The 18,703-nt window shown below is 39.5% G+C and overlaps 3 protein-coding genes across 3 annotated transcripts; all 3 read left to right on the top strand.

Moving 5' to 3' along the window:
* Positions 1–7,163: 7,163 nt before the first annotated feature.
* EAE97_004714 (uncharacterized protein) lies at positions 7,164–8,766 on the top strand. The gene is made up of 6 exons (XM_038875226.1): positions 7,164–7,562; positions 7,624–7,688; positions 7,747–7,807; positions 7,864–7,884; positions 8,015–8,056; positions 8,117–8,766. The coding sequence occupies exons 1-6, from the start codon at positions 7,330–7,332 to the stop codon at positions 8,142–8,144; spliced, it is 450 nt and encodes a 149-aa protein (XP_038733583.1). The 5' UTR covers positions 7,164–7,329; the 3' UTR covers positions 8,145–8,766.
* A 330-nt stretch (positions 8,767–9,096) lies between these two features.
* EAE97_004713 (uncharacterized protein) lies at positions 9,097–12,899 on the top strand. Its single transcript, XM_038875225.1, has 4 exons — positions 9,097–9,463; positions 9,579–9,955; positions 10,011–11,997; positions 12,048–12,899. The coding sequence occupies exons 1-4, from the start codon at positions 9,455–9,457 to the stop codon at positions 12,786–12,788; spliced, it is 3,114 nt and encodes a 1,037-aa protein (XP_038733582.1). The 5' UTR covers positions 9,097–9,454; the 3' UTR covers positions 12,789–12,899.
* A 550-nt stretch (positions 12,900–13,449) lies between these two features.
* On the top strand, positions 13,450–14,879 carry EAE97_004712 (uncharacterized protein; the record flags this gene model as incomplete). Its single annotated transcript, XM_038875224.1, has 6 exons — positions 13,450–13,542; positions 13,600–13,734; positions 13,816–14,142; positions 14,209–14,520; positions 14,586–14,723; positions 14,778–14,879. 6 exons carry the CDS (start codon positions 13,450–13,452, stop codon positions 14,877–14,879), a joined length of 1,107 nt encoding a protein of 368 aa, XP_038733581.1.
* Between the last annotated feature and the right edge of the window lie 3,824 nt (positions 14,880–18,703).

The following is an 18,703-nucleotide window of genomic DNA, read 5'->3' as shown; positions in this document are numbered from 1 at the left end:
CGGCGGTGTGATTATTAAAAAGTATCTTTCTCGGTATCGATTCTATCTATCTACCGACATACGCCCTCATAGATACGATTCAGACAAGAGAGCGGATGTTCGTCTGAACCTGTCTCGATCTTTCTTTCGTGAGTAAGTGAGTGAGTGAGTGAGAGTTTCATATGTCTATCTATCACAACTCCAACGATCAATTACCCACCTTAATAGACTAAAAGAAAGGATACGATATTCCTTTCACTCATTGTCGAGTTTCAATGTTTCAATCATCTGGATACGTACATACATACATAACTTCGTGAAGACTACTTAATCCAGCTAGCCTAGCTACACATACAGGAATGCAGATCACAAATATACATCGACGTATCTACACAAAACTATACACAAGACCACACACTCCTCTTCCCCGTTCATGGACATGGCGTCATATACACTGTTTCATCTTCCGCACATCACAGCTCCAGTTCCACACTCCATCCATTCATCCGTATGTATTTCAAATTTCACAGTCCTCCGTACATAGCTTCCGTAGCCAGCCATCCAAGATATACGCCATGTGCATTGTGCATGTATCTTTCCATGTACCTATGTATATATTGTGATACAAAGGGAACATTCTTCAATCCTTCCATCCACACACACACACAACACTACAACTAGAAATCCGATACCAATACATTCCTTCCTTCTTTTCTTCACATTATCATGATTTTTGTTTCAAATTCAGCTCTTCTCTTCTCTCTCTCTCCAAATCCACAATGAAAATCCACAATGAAACGAAACAATCCGCCACCTTCTCTTCCTCTCCTCCCCTCTTCCCATGCATACTCCTAAACTCCCAAGTCCAAGCACACCCATCCAATTTCCAAACACGAAGGGGCTTTCCCTGTAACATTCCCATTTGTTTCTCCTCTCGGATTCTCAGCTTCCTAGCTGTGTAGTTTTCGTGACTGGGATTTTAGGGTTTGCTGAGGTATGTCTGATGTATATTATATCGTATCAAAAAAGAGAGGAAAAAAGACGTTCTCGTATTGTAACCTTGTGAATATAGTAGTACTGTACTCGGACTGTGGATTAGGGGTTATTTTGCTTTATTCTGATATGTGTGTGTATGTGGGTCTTACATGTGTATATAAAGATTGAGGATCTAATCTGATCTGATCTACTCGATCGCCTGATCGATACATGGTCCTTATTCTTATTCTTATTCTCGATATCATACCTACCTACCTATCTACCTGTCTCCTATTTCCCTATCCGGCCAATTCTCTTGCACAATACATCATTCATTGCGCAAGTCAAGTCAAATTACAAAAATATTCATTATTCATCTAATCATCTATCCATTTTTTTCTCACGTAATACACCCATACTATATAAACTCGGCATCGTGACAGAATTCTCTTTCTCTTGGCCTATATCCATATCCTCCTCTTCTTCTCCACCCGCTTCCCACATACTCCTAGGTACCTACTACTTGTTTCAGAAAATGGAAGAAAGAAATTTTTCAGGTAAGATGAGTTTATGATGAGATGTACCTACCTAGTGTGTTCATCCAATCTATCTCTATCTATCTCAAACCGAATTTCTTGGTTCTATGTCGTGTCTTCTCAATGAAAAGTTTTCATAACCGTTTCGTTTGTTCGTCTCATATTTTTGTTTTTGTGCTTCTTTTTGCTTCTCTTGTCTTGTCTTGTGTCATCTGTGTAATATACGTGATATAGATGGCATGTTATGATATGATATGACATAGAAGCTATATACCACTATATGAAATACAAAAGAAGAGATACATAGTGAATATCCTTCGAATGTGAACGGAAACACCAAAAACCCATTTCTCTTTATCCATTTCGGCTTTCGTATGTATATCAAGCTGTGAAGGTTCGATGATGGTATACTGTTACTTATATGCATACACCTCTATACCTCCATATCTTTGTCTTGATCCTATGTTCTATATTCTATATTCATATATCCATCCCTCCATCTCTCCATCCCAATCCCACATCCCAAAAACCACAGCAACCAACCCCAAGACCCAAACATGCCAGCCATCCCCTTCATACATTCTCCTTCCCAAGAATCAATACAAAAGCCCATCATATACTCATAAACCATTACTCGCAAGATAGATACTATACTCTCCTATACAACATCGCACATCTCCATTTCTATTTCCATTCCCATCTCCTATTCCAGCTCCAGCTCCAAGTTCCAAGTTCCGCTACTCTCTCAAATTTTCCCCATACTTGCTTATTTGCCTGCTCGCTCTCCTATCTTCTCGAAAATTCACATATACCATTAAATGATCAATGCGATTCGTACGAGTAGGTATCTTCATGTTTATCACATTCACATTCACATGTACATAGTATACACAGTATACACATACTTCTCCAAATTACCCAAATTACAATACAAAGTAATTCAATCCTCAATACCGTCTTTCGTTCACTCATCTCCCTTTCATTTTCCCTTTTCACAAAAGGCGCTCGTGATTTATCGATCTCCTTCCCATCCTCATCTCATCCAGCTTCATGGGGTACTAGGTAGATGTCTAATATATATAGACGGACAACGAGAAATGTTATATACGTGTTGAAAATCCCCGTCGAAAATCTTCTATCTATTCCTAGTACCAAGTACATTCACCTCTACTCAAATCTCAAACATAAACTCAACTTCAACTTCAACTTCAACTTCAACTTCAACTTCAACTTCAACTTCAACTTCAACTTCAACTTCAACTTCAACTTCAACTTCAACTTCAACTTCAACTTCAACTTCAACTCAATCCCAAACATCCACTCATTCCCCTTATTTTCTCTCCCAAACCCTAAAATCCAACGCGATGAGATATCAAGAGATTCACACTCACCTCACCTCATTTCACCTCACTGTATGTACTTAAACTTGTACTTGAACTTGCTCAATACAGAGCTAAGATGCATAACTACTCTATGAATCATGTCTTGGTACTTTGGTTGAAATTGATATCATGGAATTTGAATTTGAATTTCGATTTCGATTTTGGCAGGTTTGTGCTTGTTCATGTGTTTGTTTCTGTATTTATGTTTATATTTGTATAATATATCTATCTACTTATCTACCTACCTACCATCTACCTATCTATATTTTTTAAATAAAAAAAAAGATTTGAAGAATCTAAAGAGAATAGAATATCAGTGTATCTACCCTCCCGGATAAAGAAAACCACATAATCTGAGCTCTCCCTCTTCCTCCCTCTCCCTCCCTCGCTGCCCATTCACTCCCAATCCACACCCCTTCAACAAACAACAACAACTCCCAATCCACTACCAACAACAACAACTTATCACCATCGCATTCTCATTCTCATTCTCATTCTCATCCCATATACAAATACAAATACACTCAATCCCCACCCATCACACGCCTCACACGCCTCACACCCCTCAACCCCAACATCTTCCTTCACCACTCTTCACTCTTCACTCACGAGCCACCACCCCCAAAAAGAAATTCAAACATCACAAAAACAAGATAGACTCACAAAAACCTATAAGTCCCATAAATCTCACAACCTTCTAAACAATTTACAAGAACACTCGAGAAATCCTTATTACTCCGTCTCTTTCTTGCCACAGAACGGTTTTCGCTGTATAGAAAGCGCGTATATGGTTCCAGTCTATCTTCTACTCTATCTTTCACCTCCTTTAGGTCCCCTCACTTACAACAACATCTCTTTTCTCTGTCATCCCTCCTCCCCATCCACCCATCCACCCATCCACCCATCCACCCATCCACCCATCCACCCATCCACCCATCCACCCATCCACCCATCCACCCATCCACCCACACATCCCTCCATCCTCATCACCCAACACACCATACAGCCACAAGAATATCACTGAATCATATATACCATATATACCAAACGAACAAGCCCAATCTAATCTACTTCCCAAGTTTTTGTTCTACATATAGGTACATATCACATGAAGATTTGACCTAACGCTATAAAGATCTGGGCTGGGATGTTATGGTTCTTGGGCAAATGTATTGTATGGTTATGTAGTTATTGCTTCTGAAAGGTGTGTTATGATGCATGATGAGATGGTGCGGGATAGGATGTGATGGCATGACACGATACGAAACGAAACGGAATATAAAGTATAAAAGCTGGGCTAGATATTTCACATATAGTGAGAGATGGGAGAGGTAGTGTAGTACCATAAAACTGTATGCTATCACATTGTGTTACCAGATAACTATAGGCAGGCTAGGGTTTATAGTGAGAGGAATATGTTTATATTATAGTCATATATGTCTGACAAGTGGTAGAAGTGAAGATGAAGAGTAGATGCAGCAAAGAAGTTTTCCAGATTGGAGAAGAGAGGAAACGAGTGTGAAAATGAGAACGAGGTCAGAGTTCCCATTCATGTCGTCCAAACTTAGGAACGAGATGAACAGTTACAATCTCCTGAAATGCTATTGGATTCCAATATAAAAGATCATATATATAAGTTTCATTATCAAACCATAATTCAGACTCCAGGAACGCTGTATGGACTAAAATGAGATGGATGCTCCACCGGGGAACAATGATGCATCTTGACGTGCTTCAATGCTGCAGCAATATTTGTAGGATCGGGGATGTGGTTGGAAGAGACAAGGAATAAGTGCATTTACGTATAGGGTATCCATTTATGTGGATATGAAGTTGACGATGGAATGAGTGTCTAAATTGAAGTCAAAATCTAGAACCCGTAACACGTAAAATGTGAAGAAGAGACTTGGAATTCTTGGTTTGGTGTAACCTTGACATGCAATCCGACGTGTTTGCGTCTTCAAATGCTTAGCCAGAGATATTCGTGTAGAGACATTGGTTGGATAAAAACGGATAATTAAGAGGTTACTTAGTGGGGTCTTGATTGCTCATACTGTTGGTACCGAAAAAAAGAATGATGCAAATATATCTCCGTTCGACATGAGTGTGGTAGCGCAGCCAAGGTGTCAACATCTTAGATCGCAGATGATTCCAGACTTCTACCTTGGTTCATTAGAACGAATTTTCTGGGCAAGATAAGGAGTATGCTATGCAATTCAAAAACAAACTTTTAAGATGAGGAAATTCCAAACATCATTATTCACGGGTATCCCGCCTCAATGTATCTTTCGATGGACCGGTATGCCAGAGTCTGGTATAATGCATTTTTTGGTGGATCTGATGCAAGGCTTTCTCGAAATGGAATCATCAGGTCGAAACTGTCACATGATTTGGCACACATGTAAGTTTGACGGCGGCAATGAGAGGGAGAGCTTTTGAGAAAATCAATACATCAAGCTGATACCCCTCATTAAAAGCAGGCACTGACCTGCAAGAGTGGCATCATTTCGATCAATCTGAAACTACGGTAATAATCAACATTGTATAGACTCTAGAGAGACATCAGGTGTGGTGGTGTCAATGATGGCATTCTTTCTTATCCGGCCCGACTTGGTTGCCGACGGAGATCTTGTTGTACCCGATAGATCAGCCGGAATATCTTGCCCGTATATCATTTACTGGAGTTCATCAAAGGTTTCAGACCTTCATTCGGGTCAAGTATATGCTTGTACTTGTGAGGATAACTTGTCCTTGAGATCGATCATTTTTTTCAAACCTGACATCTCGTTACACTGAAAATATGCGGGACGTCAGATTGTATAGGGATCAGTCTATGTGGGAAAGAGATTCCCACGCACCAAAGTTCCGATTAGTAAAGGATATGCAGTCAGAAGCGTACTATGAAGGAGAAAGTAGACTTCCTTTTGGCAGAATATCATAGCATCGCCTTGTTAAAGAAGAAAGTAGGATTTTTGGCTTCTCGTCTCCAGAGATCAAAGTTGTTGCAGATCATACAAATGTTGGTAAAAGCATGCCAAGTACAACTTCATGTTTAGGTGTTGGAAGAATCGAGCCGCCATAAGCTAGACGTTATAATTCGTGAGGCTACTGTGAATAAGAGGCGTTATATCTGAACATTGACTGGGTGACTTGACTTCAAAGTCGTTCGAAAATAGGATGAGCTGCATCTAGAGGCACCGCTAAGATGATACCGACATGCCGAGACCCTTTGAAAATATCATGAAGGCAAGATGAGGATGAATGATGAATGATCTGCCCACAATTGGCAAAACTCTTTTAGCAAATTGATAATTAACTAGTAGTCAGTTATCGCTGGATGGTTGCTTTTTATATTTGGTACGAGCAACTTCAATCAGTATCATCATATCATCCGGAGATCCAATTATGAAACCCTCCGTTTCTCTTACATGTTTTCCCTTGCACACGCCATTCGGATGCTTTGTTTTGATCTTCTGGAAAGAGCTCGAAAGCTGTAGTCCCCCTCCCCTCCCCTTCTCCCCCCCCCATGCTTTTCCTCGTAAAGTCTGACATCTCATAGGAAGCTATTGGTAACACTGAGAAAACACCAAGTATCCCATCCCATGTCCATGCGTGGGGAGAAAAGGAAAAACTCCATTCTAAGGTTAGTCCCTCTACCCTACATATATCAGAAGTAGCTAAGCTGAGGTGGACTTTTCGGCGGTAGATGCGATAAACATAATGAATTACCTTTTTTGGAGGACTAGACCTCGATGGATGTGACAGATGTGATAGATGTCGTAGGCTTGCTACCGGAAAAGCGGATAGATGGAGTTTATAAGGTTGTCATCTAACTATATTGGATCATATCAAAGATCGGTCTGAAGGTAAGGTGTAAAGTGTAAGATGTAGTGTGCATATATGATGTATGGCTTGATACTTTGTCTTGGATGAAACATTCACTTACATACTGCAAACCCTTGTCGGAGGCAGACGTGGTTCTTGATACGTTCCAAGTTGCATTAATATATGTTGGACTATCACTAAAACTACCTAGGTATTGTATGTGGAAGGAATGGGGAAGGGGAGGGGGAGGGGTGAGGAGTCTGGGAGTTTATGAGATTGGGACAGATACCAAAGGCGGAAAACCACAACTAAAGCTAAAATCAAAAAAGAATCTACCTGCCGTGTCGACCTAGTGAATACCTAACCAGGGACATTACGAGATGGCTTCAATTGCTTTGCTTACATGGCTGTTGTAAACTCTCGACTGTGAACTGTGAACTGTGAACTGTGAACTGTGCCCTGGTGAGCTTTTCTTTCTTTGAGCCCCACCACTCCTTCGAATATTTACCCACAACCGGAAACCTGTGAAATCTACCCCCGCAGCAACCGTTGATCTAAAAATTTACATAAAGCCATTCACCCCCTTTCACCCTTCGAAACTCCTGCTTTTCTTTCTACGATCTTCTTTCCACATGTCATATATATTCTCACATTTGAGACTATCAACTACAAGAATTCCAACTCAAGCCAAATTCCAATACAGAAACTTTTCTCGCACAAACGTCATCATGGGTGTCACAAAGCATATCATAAAAGAGGGTTCTGGCGCAAGTCCTTCGAATGGACAGACCGTCACCATTGAATACACTGGATGGTTGAAGGACACTTCCAAGGGAGATACTCTCGAGGCTCAAAAGGGCAACCAGTAAGTGCCTCTAGAAGCTCAATTTGTGTCCTCACTTGTATACTAACAAACGGACTCACAGATTCGATTCCTCTGCCGGCCGTGGTGATTTCGTTGTTCAAATCGGCGTCGGCCAAGTCATCAAGGGTATTTTACCCCGCTATCCAATAAAAGTGACACTGAATGCTTATTGACTTGGTATTAGGTTGGGATGAGGGTGTTACTCAGATGAAGCTCGGTGAGAAGGCTACTTTGGACATTACTCCGTAAGTTATACCTACCAATGGTGTTGTTAAATGGCCTTGCTAATATATCTTCACAGTGATTATGCCTATGGTGCCCGGTAAGATGATTCAAATCCCCCGTCTTTCCGATTCTTCCTCTTTCCAGCGGTCGACTTAACAACTGTTGTCCTCGGAAAAAGACGGCAACACAGTGTGGACGAACAGCATTGCTGATCTTTGTTTCTGTAGTGGTTTCCCCCCTGTCATCCCAGCCAACTCAACTCTTATCTTGTAAGTCTCAAATCTATTTAACACCAGATCTACAAAGTCCTCGACTAACCATTTTTACAGTGACGTTGAGCTCAAAAAGATCGGTTAAACACGCGATATTCAAAAAATTTCGACCATAGACCGCTATTAAGGCGAGAAGGCTCAGGCTCACGAAGAACGAACGAACGAGTGAATGAATACATATTGGGTGGTGGCATATGTGAGCCGCCCACTAAGTTGAGAATGAATACCACGTTGTTTCTATAAATCACCATGCACTTGGGACTTTGTGATGGTCATCAAACCTATGAATATTACATCAGGAGTGAACAGACGAGATACTTGAATGGTGAACTTGATAAATCTGCAACGCACCCTTACAAACAGGGTTCGGATACCACCCCTCTTGTATCGCTCGTATAGATTGGTTCAGAATGCGGGTGACGAGGGGCTGTGTATTTGCCTACCTAACTAGGAGGTAGTATGAATATATGATGCCGTCGGTTCACTCATTGGGCGTCACGCATGTCAGAAAGGGTTGATTTCAGCGTTGGTAGAGAATACAGGACTCTTCCAACCAGCATTATGAACTCGAAAAATTAGATCATTAATGCACGCCTGACTCATCTACTGAAATAAGTTTCTGTGGGATGAAATGATTTCCATCACCTACCATTCATTGTTTTACCCTTAAGAATTTCCAAACAGTACACTCACTGTACAGAATCTTGAAACGTGCTTGATTTGTAACATTAAAATAGCAATTCCATATATTGTATATACAGCGAGTGATCTCAAAATATTGATACTCGAGGATATCCTCGTGTGTGGATATAATTCCCTATCAAGTAATGTCCTTTTCGTAGATTCCTACTACTACAGTATGTACAGGCCCAGCGTAGTTATGTCATTTTTACTCTAGATGTTTCCATTTGTCAGGTCAGTGCTAGAGCCTCAGTGGCTAGGGAGGTGGTGGATTGTGCGAGGCGAAAGGCATTTTGATACTGTAAGCAACCCGCTGCTTCCAATTCCAATTCTTATCAATAATAAACATTGATCAAAACCATTTGACATTTCATCAATCCATTCTTTTCTGAATCAAAAAAAACCACAAACCACAAACCACAAAATACAGTGAATCCCAATCATCGAACATTCAACTTCTTCTCGAGAACGTTATTAGCTCAGTTTCCTCTACCTAGGTAATACTGCACCTCGCAAGGCGATAACCCCACAATATCCAACTACTCACGATCCGAGCCTTAAGTTGGTACAATCTAGTGAGCCAGAGGAATAACACCCTTTTTCTCGAACCCTTTATCAAACGCCAACATTCCGTCAACAGTAGATTTAAACGGTGCTGGTAACCTGGGAAAACGTAAACTCTCCAACGCGGATTCTCAGAGGCCAGATAAAAAGATGATGACGGTAAGTGAAAGCTACCCCTCCAAATCATCAGCTATCTTGAAGCTCGAGCTTCAAGCTCTCTCAAATCATCTTCTTTCTACTATTGCACAAACCAACATACTTACTTTCTCACTAGGCCATACACACAAAAGATAAAGACATGGAGACTAAGATGCAGGTGGATGAGTCGGTGGTTGGCAATAACGAGATCGATGAATCGCTTTACAGCAGACAACTTTATGTTCTAGGACATGAGGCCATGAAGCGTATGGGTGCTTCGAATGTGCTGATTGTGGGACTCAAGGGACTCGGTGTCGAGATTGCAAAGAATATTGCTTTGGCAGGTGTCAAAAGTCTTACCCTATATGATCCTGCGCCCGCTGCCATTTCCGACCTTTCATCTCAATTCTTTTTACATCCTGAAGATGTTGGGAAGCCAAGAGCGGAAGTGACCGCACCACGCGTTGCTGAGCTAAATGCATACACACCGGTCTCCGTTCACAAGTCATCAAGGTTAGTAACTCATTTTTGGCGCGAGGCTATAATCTTGCTAACTTAGCTCCCGCAGCTTAACAGAGGACCTCACTCAATTCGATCGATACCAAGTCGTTGTCCTGACCAACACTCCCCTCAAGGACCAAATCATAATTGGCGATTATTTACACAGCAAGGGAATTTACCTGGTAGTTGCGGATACATTTGGTCTCTTTGGATCAATCTTTTGCGACTTTGGTGATAAGTTCACTGTTCTTGACCCCACTGGCGAAGCTCCAGTTAGCGGCATTGTTGCTGGAATCGATGAAGAAGGTTTAGTATCCGCTTTGGATGAAACACGACATGGCCTTGAGGATGGAGATTACGTTACTTTTACCGAACTGGAAGGGTTAGAAGCTTTGAACGGTGCAGAACCTCGAAAGGTAACAGTGAAGGGGCCATACACTTTCTCTATCGGAGACGTTACTGGACTTGGCCAGTACAAGAAGGGTGGAATGTATCAGCAGGTCAAAATGCCAAAATTCATCGACTTCAAGCCATTGTCTGCTGCTTTGAAGGACCCAGAACATCTTATTTCCGACTACGCAAAATTCGATCGCCCTCAGCAGCTCCATGTCGGTTTCCAGGCTCTTCATGGTTTCCAAGAATCTCAAGGTCGCCTTCCAAGACCGATGAATAAGGAAGACTCCCTAATCATTACCGAGTCTGCTAAGACCTTCATCAAGAACCAAAAGCTGGACATTGAAGTTGATGAGAAGTTGATCGCCGAGTTGAGTTTCCAAGCTCAAGGTGATTTGAACCCAATGGCAGCTTTCTTCGGTGGCCTTGCAGCTCAGGAAGTGTTGAAGGCTGTTTCTGGGAAATTTCACCCAATCAATCAATGGATGTACTTCGACTCTTTGGAGTCCCTTCCTACCAGTTTCAAACGGACCGAGGAAACATGCAAACCCCTCAATTCTCGATACGATGGTCAAATTGCTGTATTTGGTCAAGAATACCAAGAAAAGCTTTCCAACATCACCCAGTTCTTGGTTGGTGCCGGTGCCATTGGTTGCGAAATGTTAAAGAATTGGGCCATGATTGGTTTAGCCACAGGCCCAAAGGGCAAGATCTTTGTCACTGATATGGATTCGATCGAAAAGAGCAATCTCAACCGTCAATTCCTCTTCAGAACTAAAGATGTTGGCAAGTTGAAGAGTGATTGTGCTGCTGAGGCAGTTCAAGCAATGAATCCTGATCTTAAAGGTCATATTGTTACCATGCGTGATCGAGTTGGTCAAGATACCGAACATATCTTCAACGAGCAATTCTGGTACCAACTTGACGGTGTTACTAACGCTCTCGATAATGTTGATGCACGAACTTACGTTGATCGTCGTTGTGTCTTTTTCCGGAAGCCTTTGTTGGAGAGTGGAACTCTTGGTACTAAGTGTAATACGCAGGTTGTTCTCCCTCATTTGACCGAGTCATATTCCAGCTCTCAAGATCCTCCCGAGCAATCTTTCCCCATGTGTACACTTCGAAGTTTCCCCAACAAGATTGAACATACCATTGCTTGGTCTCGAGAATTGTTCGAATCATACTTTGTCAAGCCAGCAGAAACTGTCAATTTATACCTCACTCAACCAGATTACCTTGATAAAACTTTGAAACAGGGTGGCCAAGAAAAAGCAACCCTAGAAACGATTCTAGATTTCTTGGTTGAGGATAAGCCATTGTCTGTTGAGGACTGTATCAAATGGGCTCGTTTACAATTCGAGAAGCAATACAATAATAACATTCAACAATTACTGTACAACTTCCCTAAGGATTCAACTACATCAAGCGGTACACCATTTTGGTCTGGACCAAAACGTGCCCCAGATCCATTGAAGTTTGACCCCAAGAACCAATATCATTGGGATTTCGTTGTCGCTGGTGCTAGTCTTCATGCCTTCAACTATGGAATCAATACCACTGGTCTCAACTCAAGCACAATTCAAAAAGTTCTTGATAACATGATCATCCCCGATTTCTCTCCCAGCTCTTCCGTCAAGATTCAAGCTGATGACAGTGAACCTGTAAGTTTCTATTTTCTCATTACACTATGCAGCATGTCTGACAATCGTAGGATCCAAATGCTGGAAGCAGCTCTTTCGATGATAGCTCGGAGCTTCAAAATCTCATGGATAAGCTTCCATCGCCTAAATCATTGGCTGGTTTGAAACTCTCACCAGTAGAGTTTGAAAAGGATGATGACACAAACCATCATATCGACTTTATCACCGCTGCTAGTAACTTGCGTGCCGAGAATTACAAGATTGAGCTTGCCGATAGACATAAGACAAAGTTTATTGCTGGCAAGATTATTCCCGCTATTGCAACCACTACTGCTCTTGCCACGGGATTGGTAATCATGGAATTTTACAAGATTGTCGATGGTAAAGATGACATTGAGCAATACAAGAATGGCTTCGTCAACTTAGCCTTACCTTTCTTTGGATTCAGTGAACCTATCGCTAGTCCAAAGGCTACATACAAAGGTCACACAGGAGAAGTCTCTATTGACAAACTCTGGGATCGATTTGAAGTTGAGGATATTACTCTTCAAGAACTCATCGATGAGTTCTCAAAGAACAAGGGTCTCGATATCACTATGTTGAGTTCAGGCGTCAGTCTGTTGTATGCCAGCTTTTTCCCCAAGGCAAAGTTGGCGGATCGATTGAATTTGAAGCTCAGCGAACTTGTTGAGCTCATTTCCAAGAAGCCTATCCCAAGTCATCAAAAGACGGTGATCTTCGAAATTGTTGTGGAAGATCAAGATGAAGAAGATGTAGAAGTTCCTTATATTATGATGAAGTTGGGCAATTAACGACACAAAGATGAAGGGGCATACATTTCATGGGACTAACATTAGAGTAGCACGCGAAATATGAATTTAGCAAATTATAAGTACCTTATACAAATCATAATGTGTTGAATAATGACCAACAATGTCTGAATAGCTACATAGGTGATTATGATTATTACTACGGGATTTTGAGTTTCCCTGATAAGTCTATATTGAGGGGGCGAAAAGCTCAATTGTCAGTGAGTTATGCCTCTTCCGAAATACAAGGAGAAATTCTTTGAAAAGTATTATGAAGGTTTCGACTCGTGAAGGAGGTAAAATACATGCTCTATTTTTGATTGACAAACTCTTGATCCTTTTTTTTTTTTGATCAAAATTTGCTTGGTCAGTAATTACCAAAATCCTACAAATCCACGAAAATTCGCTCTTTTCGCTCTTTTCGCTCTTTGAAAGAGGCCGGCTTGTGTCTGTGTTGTGTTGTGTAAACTTAGTAAGTGCTTTGCAGAAGAAATGTAAGCAGACTCGGCAGCTTAGCAAGGATCCACCGATATAGCTCCAATCAATGACAAATCTCTACCCCGCCATCCATCTTCAAGCTTCCCATTCTTCCTTTGTATCACAATATATAAAGGGGAACAACGTCACCTCTCTCCCTTCAATTTACCTCAATTCAACTCAATTCATGCTTTCTAGACTTCGTCAATTATCTGCACAGCTTCCAACCCTTTCAAGTTTACCAATAAGAGCTTTCAGTTCTAGTAAATCCACAAATATGGTTTGTTGACTTTAAGCTCTCATGATATAGACATTTACTGACACGAGAAATATATAGGCCGAACAAAAGATCACAAATTGGGTAGCACCCAATGATAAAACGGGAGAATTCAAGAGAGGACAATCTCAATTTCGAAATTTCATTAAGAAAGGAGGAGAATTTCCACCGGAGAAAGGAAGATATCATCTTTATGTAAATATACCTTCCCTGTTTCCCACTTCCACCCACTCGTTTGAGGTCGAGCATTTCCCAACTAACCATAAACCCAATTAGGTATCTTATGCTTGCCCATGGGCTCATCGCGCATTGATTGTGCGCAAACTTAAAGGTCTTGAGGATATCATTCCATATACCAGTGTACATTGGCATATGGCAGAAAAAGGATGGCGATTCGCGACTCCTGAAGATGATGTCACTGGTGAGAATGTTACAGCTTCTCCAGTTGAAGCCCACAAAGGATTTGCGCATTTGAGAGATGTCTATTTTCAAGTCGATCCGGAATATACTGGGAGATTCACGGTCCCCACTCTTTATGATGTGAAGCAAGGAAAGATTGTCAGTAATGAGAGTAGTGAAATCATTAGGATGTTCTACACTGAGGTAGGTTTGGACTTTTTGTTTTATTTTCCGAGGAACTTTGGGTAATAGGCACTGACATTGAGATAGTTCGATGACATCATTGCCCCAGAATACAAGAATGTCGATCTCTTTCCTGCCAATCTCCAGAAAGAAATCGAAGCCACGAATGAATGGACATACAATGATATTAACAATGGAGTCTATAAATCTGGCTTCGCCACTAAGCAGGAAGCATACGAGAAGGCTGTTATTCAACTCTTCGCATCCTTGGATCGGGTTGAGAAGCATCTGAGTGAGAATGAGGGACCGTATTACTATGGAAAAAATATTACCGAAGCGGATGTGAGATTGTTCACTACCGTTATTCGTTTTGACGTCGTTTACGTACAACACTTTAAGGTATACATCCACCCAGCCAGCTCGGCACTTTGATCAAGCGAGACAATTACTAATGAGTTTAAAAGACAAATATCCGAGATATTCGATCAGGATACCCATATATCCATAGGTGGTTAAGGAATTTGTATTGGAATGTTCCAGCCTTTGGAGAGACCACTGAGTTTACCCACATTAAAAACCATTATACAAAAAGTCACACTCAAGTATGTTCCTTCTTTCCCTTTGCGCAGGCGAATTTCATGCTGACTCAAACACAGATCAATCCATTCAGTATCGCACCCGTGGGACCTGAGCCACCTATTTTGAGAGAAGATGAAGAAGTTCCAGCCGTTAAATGGGCTTTGAGTTTAAGGAAGTGAGATGGTGAGAGGTAATGCTGTGTTGGGTTGGGAAATGAGAACAAATGAAAGGTGGTAGCCTTTAGGGTTATGGTAATGAATTTATATGGAATATTAACCTACCTCACTTCGTTCGTTAAATTTGCTTGTAACTTTGATTGATATATGAAAGCATTTATCTTGATTCAAATTAATTTACAGATTCTTGCTTATATTCCCGGAGAGCTGGACACACTAGCCCTCTTGTTTGATCTTTTGGGAGTAGTCTCCCTGTCGTCTTACGCCTACACAGGCTAAAGACCTCAAAGAATGTAACTGGCTTTACTTAGCCGAATCGACCAAACCTTCTGCTTCCGAGCCACAATATGATGCTACATGTCTCGAGAGGCCTCTACTATCCGATACATCTCTCCTCTCCTCATATCCTCTTCTCCTATTGATAGTTTTCATTCACTGCTCGCCTCTTTTCTCGGTTGGTTATCAGTTCATATCAAGCGGTTTTACTCTGTACTACCTAGTGATAAATGCCACTTTCGAAACTCGCTGTTGATGTTTTTTCATGGGTTTACCTATTACTCATTGGGTAGGTGGATTGGGATGGTGGGAATGATTGATTTTTGCGAGGTGTACAAGTTCTTGCGTGGGGAGCGGAGAGAGCAGAATTATCTTTGTTGTTTTTTAGACGAGAATAATGGGGAAGTAGATGGGAGGAGATGGGTGGGGGAAGTGAATCTATCAAAGGTGGTCTGAATATAAAATATCACACAAAGCTTTACGCCCTATGGAGCGAGATCTACAAGCGAGATTCTGAATGTAGGTAGGTATCCCATGGTATTTCGATATCATGATCAACGTATGGAATCATAATTGTATTTATTTCAAAATTATATCGAAATTGATGTATCCTATAGGTACCTGCTATGTAGATAGCCCATTGGTTTTTGAAAGTTGTGAGAGTGTGATGGTGTTTGTTTTTGTAACTTGTAACTTGTGATTTGTGATTTGTGATTTGTTTGGATACTTTTTCAGTTCAGGTGTATGAGTGTGAGTGTGAGTATGAAACTTGAGATTGATATTATTTAGATATTAGATTGTTTCTTGTAAGAGGAAGGATATTTTCATGGGGTTTTTTTGATTTTTGATTTTTGGGTTTTGGGTTTTGGAATTTGGAATTTGGAATTTGTGGTTTGGATAGAGATGTAAGAGTTGAGGCCCCGGCTTATCGCACACCACCCATTTTTCGGTCTAATTTTTTAAAATTTAATAATAAATCAATTATATAATATAATCTTATAAAACTTGAGTATTATATTAATAAATAGTAATTAATCCTTATATTTCAATTATATTTTCAATCTTGCAAGTCAATCTTTTAGTATATAACCTGAAATCTAAGGGATCCATTCTATTCCAAAAAGTTTGTAATTCATATTTCAATTTCTTTATGGAAGTAGATATAAATAATAGTTTTTTTTAATTCCTTTTTTAATTATTATTATACTTTTTTAATTGAATTAAGATTTGAAGAGAAAAGTAGTTAATCAAAGTCTTATATATTATATTTTAATCAAGCTTTATAGATATATTTAGAATGTATTTTAGAATTGTTCTTTATAAATATATATTTAGATTTTAGTTTGTTGAATAATAAGAATATAATAGGTTTAAGGATTTATTGTATATATGCTTTGAAGATAATATTTTTATTACCCTTAAGCTTTTTTAAGAAGATTAATAGAGATTTATAGTTTTAGTTGATTGTATTCTATATTATTATTAATACTCTTTCTAATCAATATACTGATTTAATACAATTAGTATATCTCTTTTCATTAATTTATTTAATAATCTATATTCTATCCACTTTTCCTAATTCGAAAGTGCTTTTATTCGATTATATAACTAACCTTCAATCCCCTTCTCCTAATCTAATAATAACAATATTATTAATTCCCCATCAATAATACCTATACATAAAATCTAGTCTTTTTTTTACTTATATCCTTAAAATAAAGAGTTTAGAATATATTATATATCTTTTATATTTATATTAATATAATTTCTTTTGAATTATATATACCAAAATCTTAATGCCAAGCATATTTTTAATCTATTCAAAAATTATCCTCCTTTTATTCCAATTTTTAATAATTGTTTTTATAATTTGATAAATCTCTTTAATAGTTATTATAAGTTTTTGATAAACCTTTCTTTTTCGAGTTTTTTTAGTTAAATTAGATTTAATTATATTTCTTATGGTAAATTATGGTATATTTAAATTTGAAGCAATCCATCCCTAGAATTTTCTATCAATCCTAGCTTGAATGACTTTAGAATATCGAGGAGTATGCCAATTTTGATGAAATTTATGATTATTATTTTTGTGATTATATTCAATAATAATTTTGAATTTGAGTCGAAAATAATGAATTTTAGAATAATAATTCAATTTTTAAAATAAGGTGTACGAAATTAGGTGGCTACTCTAATCTTGCTCAAATGTGCGATAAGCCGGGGCCTCAACTCTTAGATTGTTGTTTTTGAGGGGAGGGAGGGAGAGGGTGGCTTGGGTGTTGTGTTGGAGATCTTGAAGATCTTTTTTTCTGGAGTATTTTATATGGATAGGAGAGGTGAGAGGCGATAATGGGAGAGTGGATAAAGAGAGAAAAAGAAGAGAACTAGGGGTTTATAAATGTTAAGTGTTAAAAGGAGTAGAGTTATAGAATTATAGCCTTATAAGTAAACTAGCTATGGAGAATATAAAGGCCTGAATGGGAAGTAGAATATCGACAAAAGACAAAAAACAGAAAACAAAAAAATTAGATCTATTCATATATCAGAAGGTCGCATGACGACTTTTCGAGACTGTGAATGAATCTTTCTACAGACGAACGGGTGTTTGGATTGTCGTCTTCTGATGGTATCTTGTGTTTGATTATCTAGATAAATAGGTTGGTTATATAGCTCTAGAATCTGGGGATTTGCGAGATAGCATGCGGTGTAATAGGAGTGTATTTTGAGAGAGTGAATATGTTGGAGTGGCTTATTGGAATGTGAATAAACATATGAGTTATAATTATAAGATATAGATATATATTTACGAGTGACTGAATAACTCTCTATATACAATACAACACACCCACCATAATACACAATTCACAATTCTATGTCCATTCTCACCTCACGACCGCTTTGCATTGCTTTCGCAAATCGTATATTCATTCACCTCTTATATCATATATTCTCTTGATTCTCTCCTTTTGGTCCTCCTTTCCGTTCTAGTAGCATCTATCCAATTCATAAAATCTTTTTGATTCATATCCCTAACAAATTTCCCTTGCATTCTATATCCTGTACTTCATCCCCAAAATCAAAATCAAACTCCTCACTCCCAACTCCTATTTTTCCCAGTCGAGCTTCTGATTTAATAATCACTTCAAGTCCTAACCTATCTTTATATCATTCCCCTTGCGTTCCATCTTTCCAACTCTCATATCCTCTCCAAGCCTATCAATCTCCCTCTCCTCTGCTTGGAATCCCATCGAATGGTATAATCATATTCTTTGCTCCCCTTCATATCGTGTAAACTCACCAACCTCTACTAGATTCATGATTCTTTCTTTCTCTCTCTCTCTCTCTCTTTCACTCAGATACGCGCACACCCTCTATCCTCTCCGTTCCTCTACCCTTTTCATAGACGATAAGCTCAAAACCTATATTTACCACACAAATCTACTATCCAAACCCACCATCTAAACCCACCATCCCTATCTCCAACCCCAAATCTCCACCCTCAAACCTACATCCCCAATCCCCATATCCAACCCTCAATCCTCAATCTCCAA

Source organism: Botrytis byssoidea (assembly GCF_014898295.1).
Source record: "Botrytis byssoidea strain MUCL 94 chromosome Unknown BBYS_008, whole genome shotgun sequence".
NCBI lineage: Eukaryota > Fungi > Ascomycota > Leotiomycetes > Helotiales > Sclerotiniaceae > Botrytis > Botrytis byssoidea.
This window is presented reverse-complemented; position numbering and strand designations above follow the sequence as displayed.

Excerpts from the sequence above, each read along its gene's own strand:
- EAE97_004713 (XM_038875225.1), top strand. Across the intron at positions 9,956-10,010 it reads TCCGTTCACAAGTCATCAAG|CTTAACAGAGGACCTCACTC; the intron begins GTTAGTAACTCA and ends TAGCTCCCGCAG. Across the intron at positions 11,998-12,047 it reads AAGCTGATGACAGTGAACCT|GATCCAAATGCTGGAAGCAG; the intron begins GTAAGTTTCTAT and ends TGACAATCGTAG.
- EAE97_004714 (XM_038875226.1), top strand. The coding sequence starts at position 7,330 with ATGTCATATATATTCTCACATTTGAGACTATCAACTACAAGAATTCCA. Across the intron at positions 7,563-7,623 it reads GAGGCTCAAAAGGGCAACCA|ATTCGATTCCTCTGCCGGCC; the intron begins GTAAGTGCCTCT and ends ACGGACTCACAG. Across the intron at positions 7,689-7,746 it reads CGTCGGCCAAGTCATCAAGG|GTTGGGATGAGGGTGTTACT; the intron begins GTATTTTACCCC and ends ACTTGGTATTAG.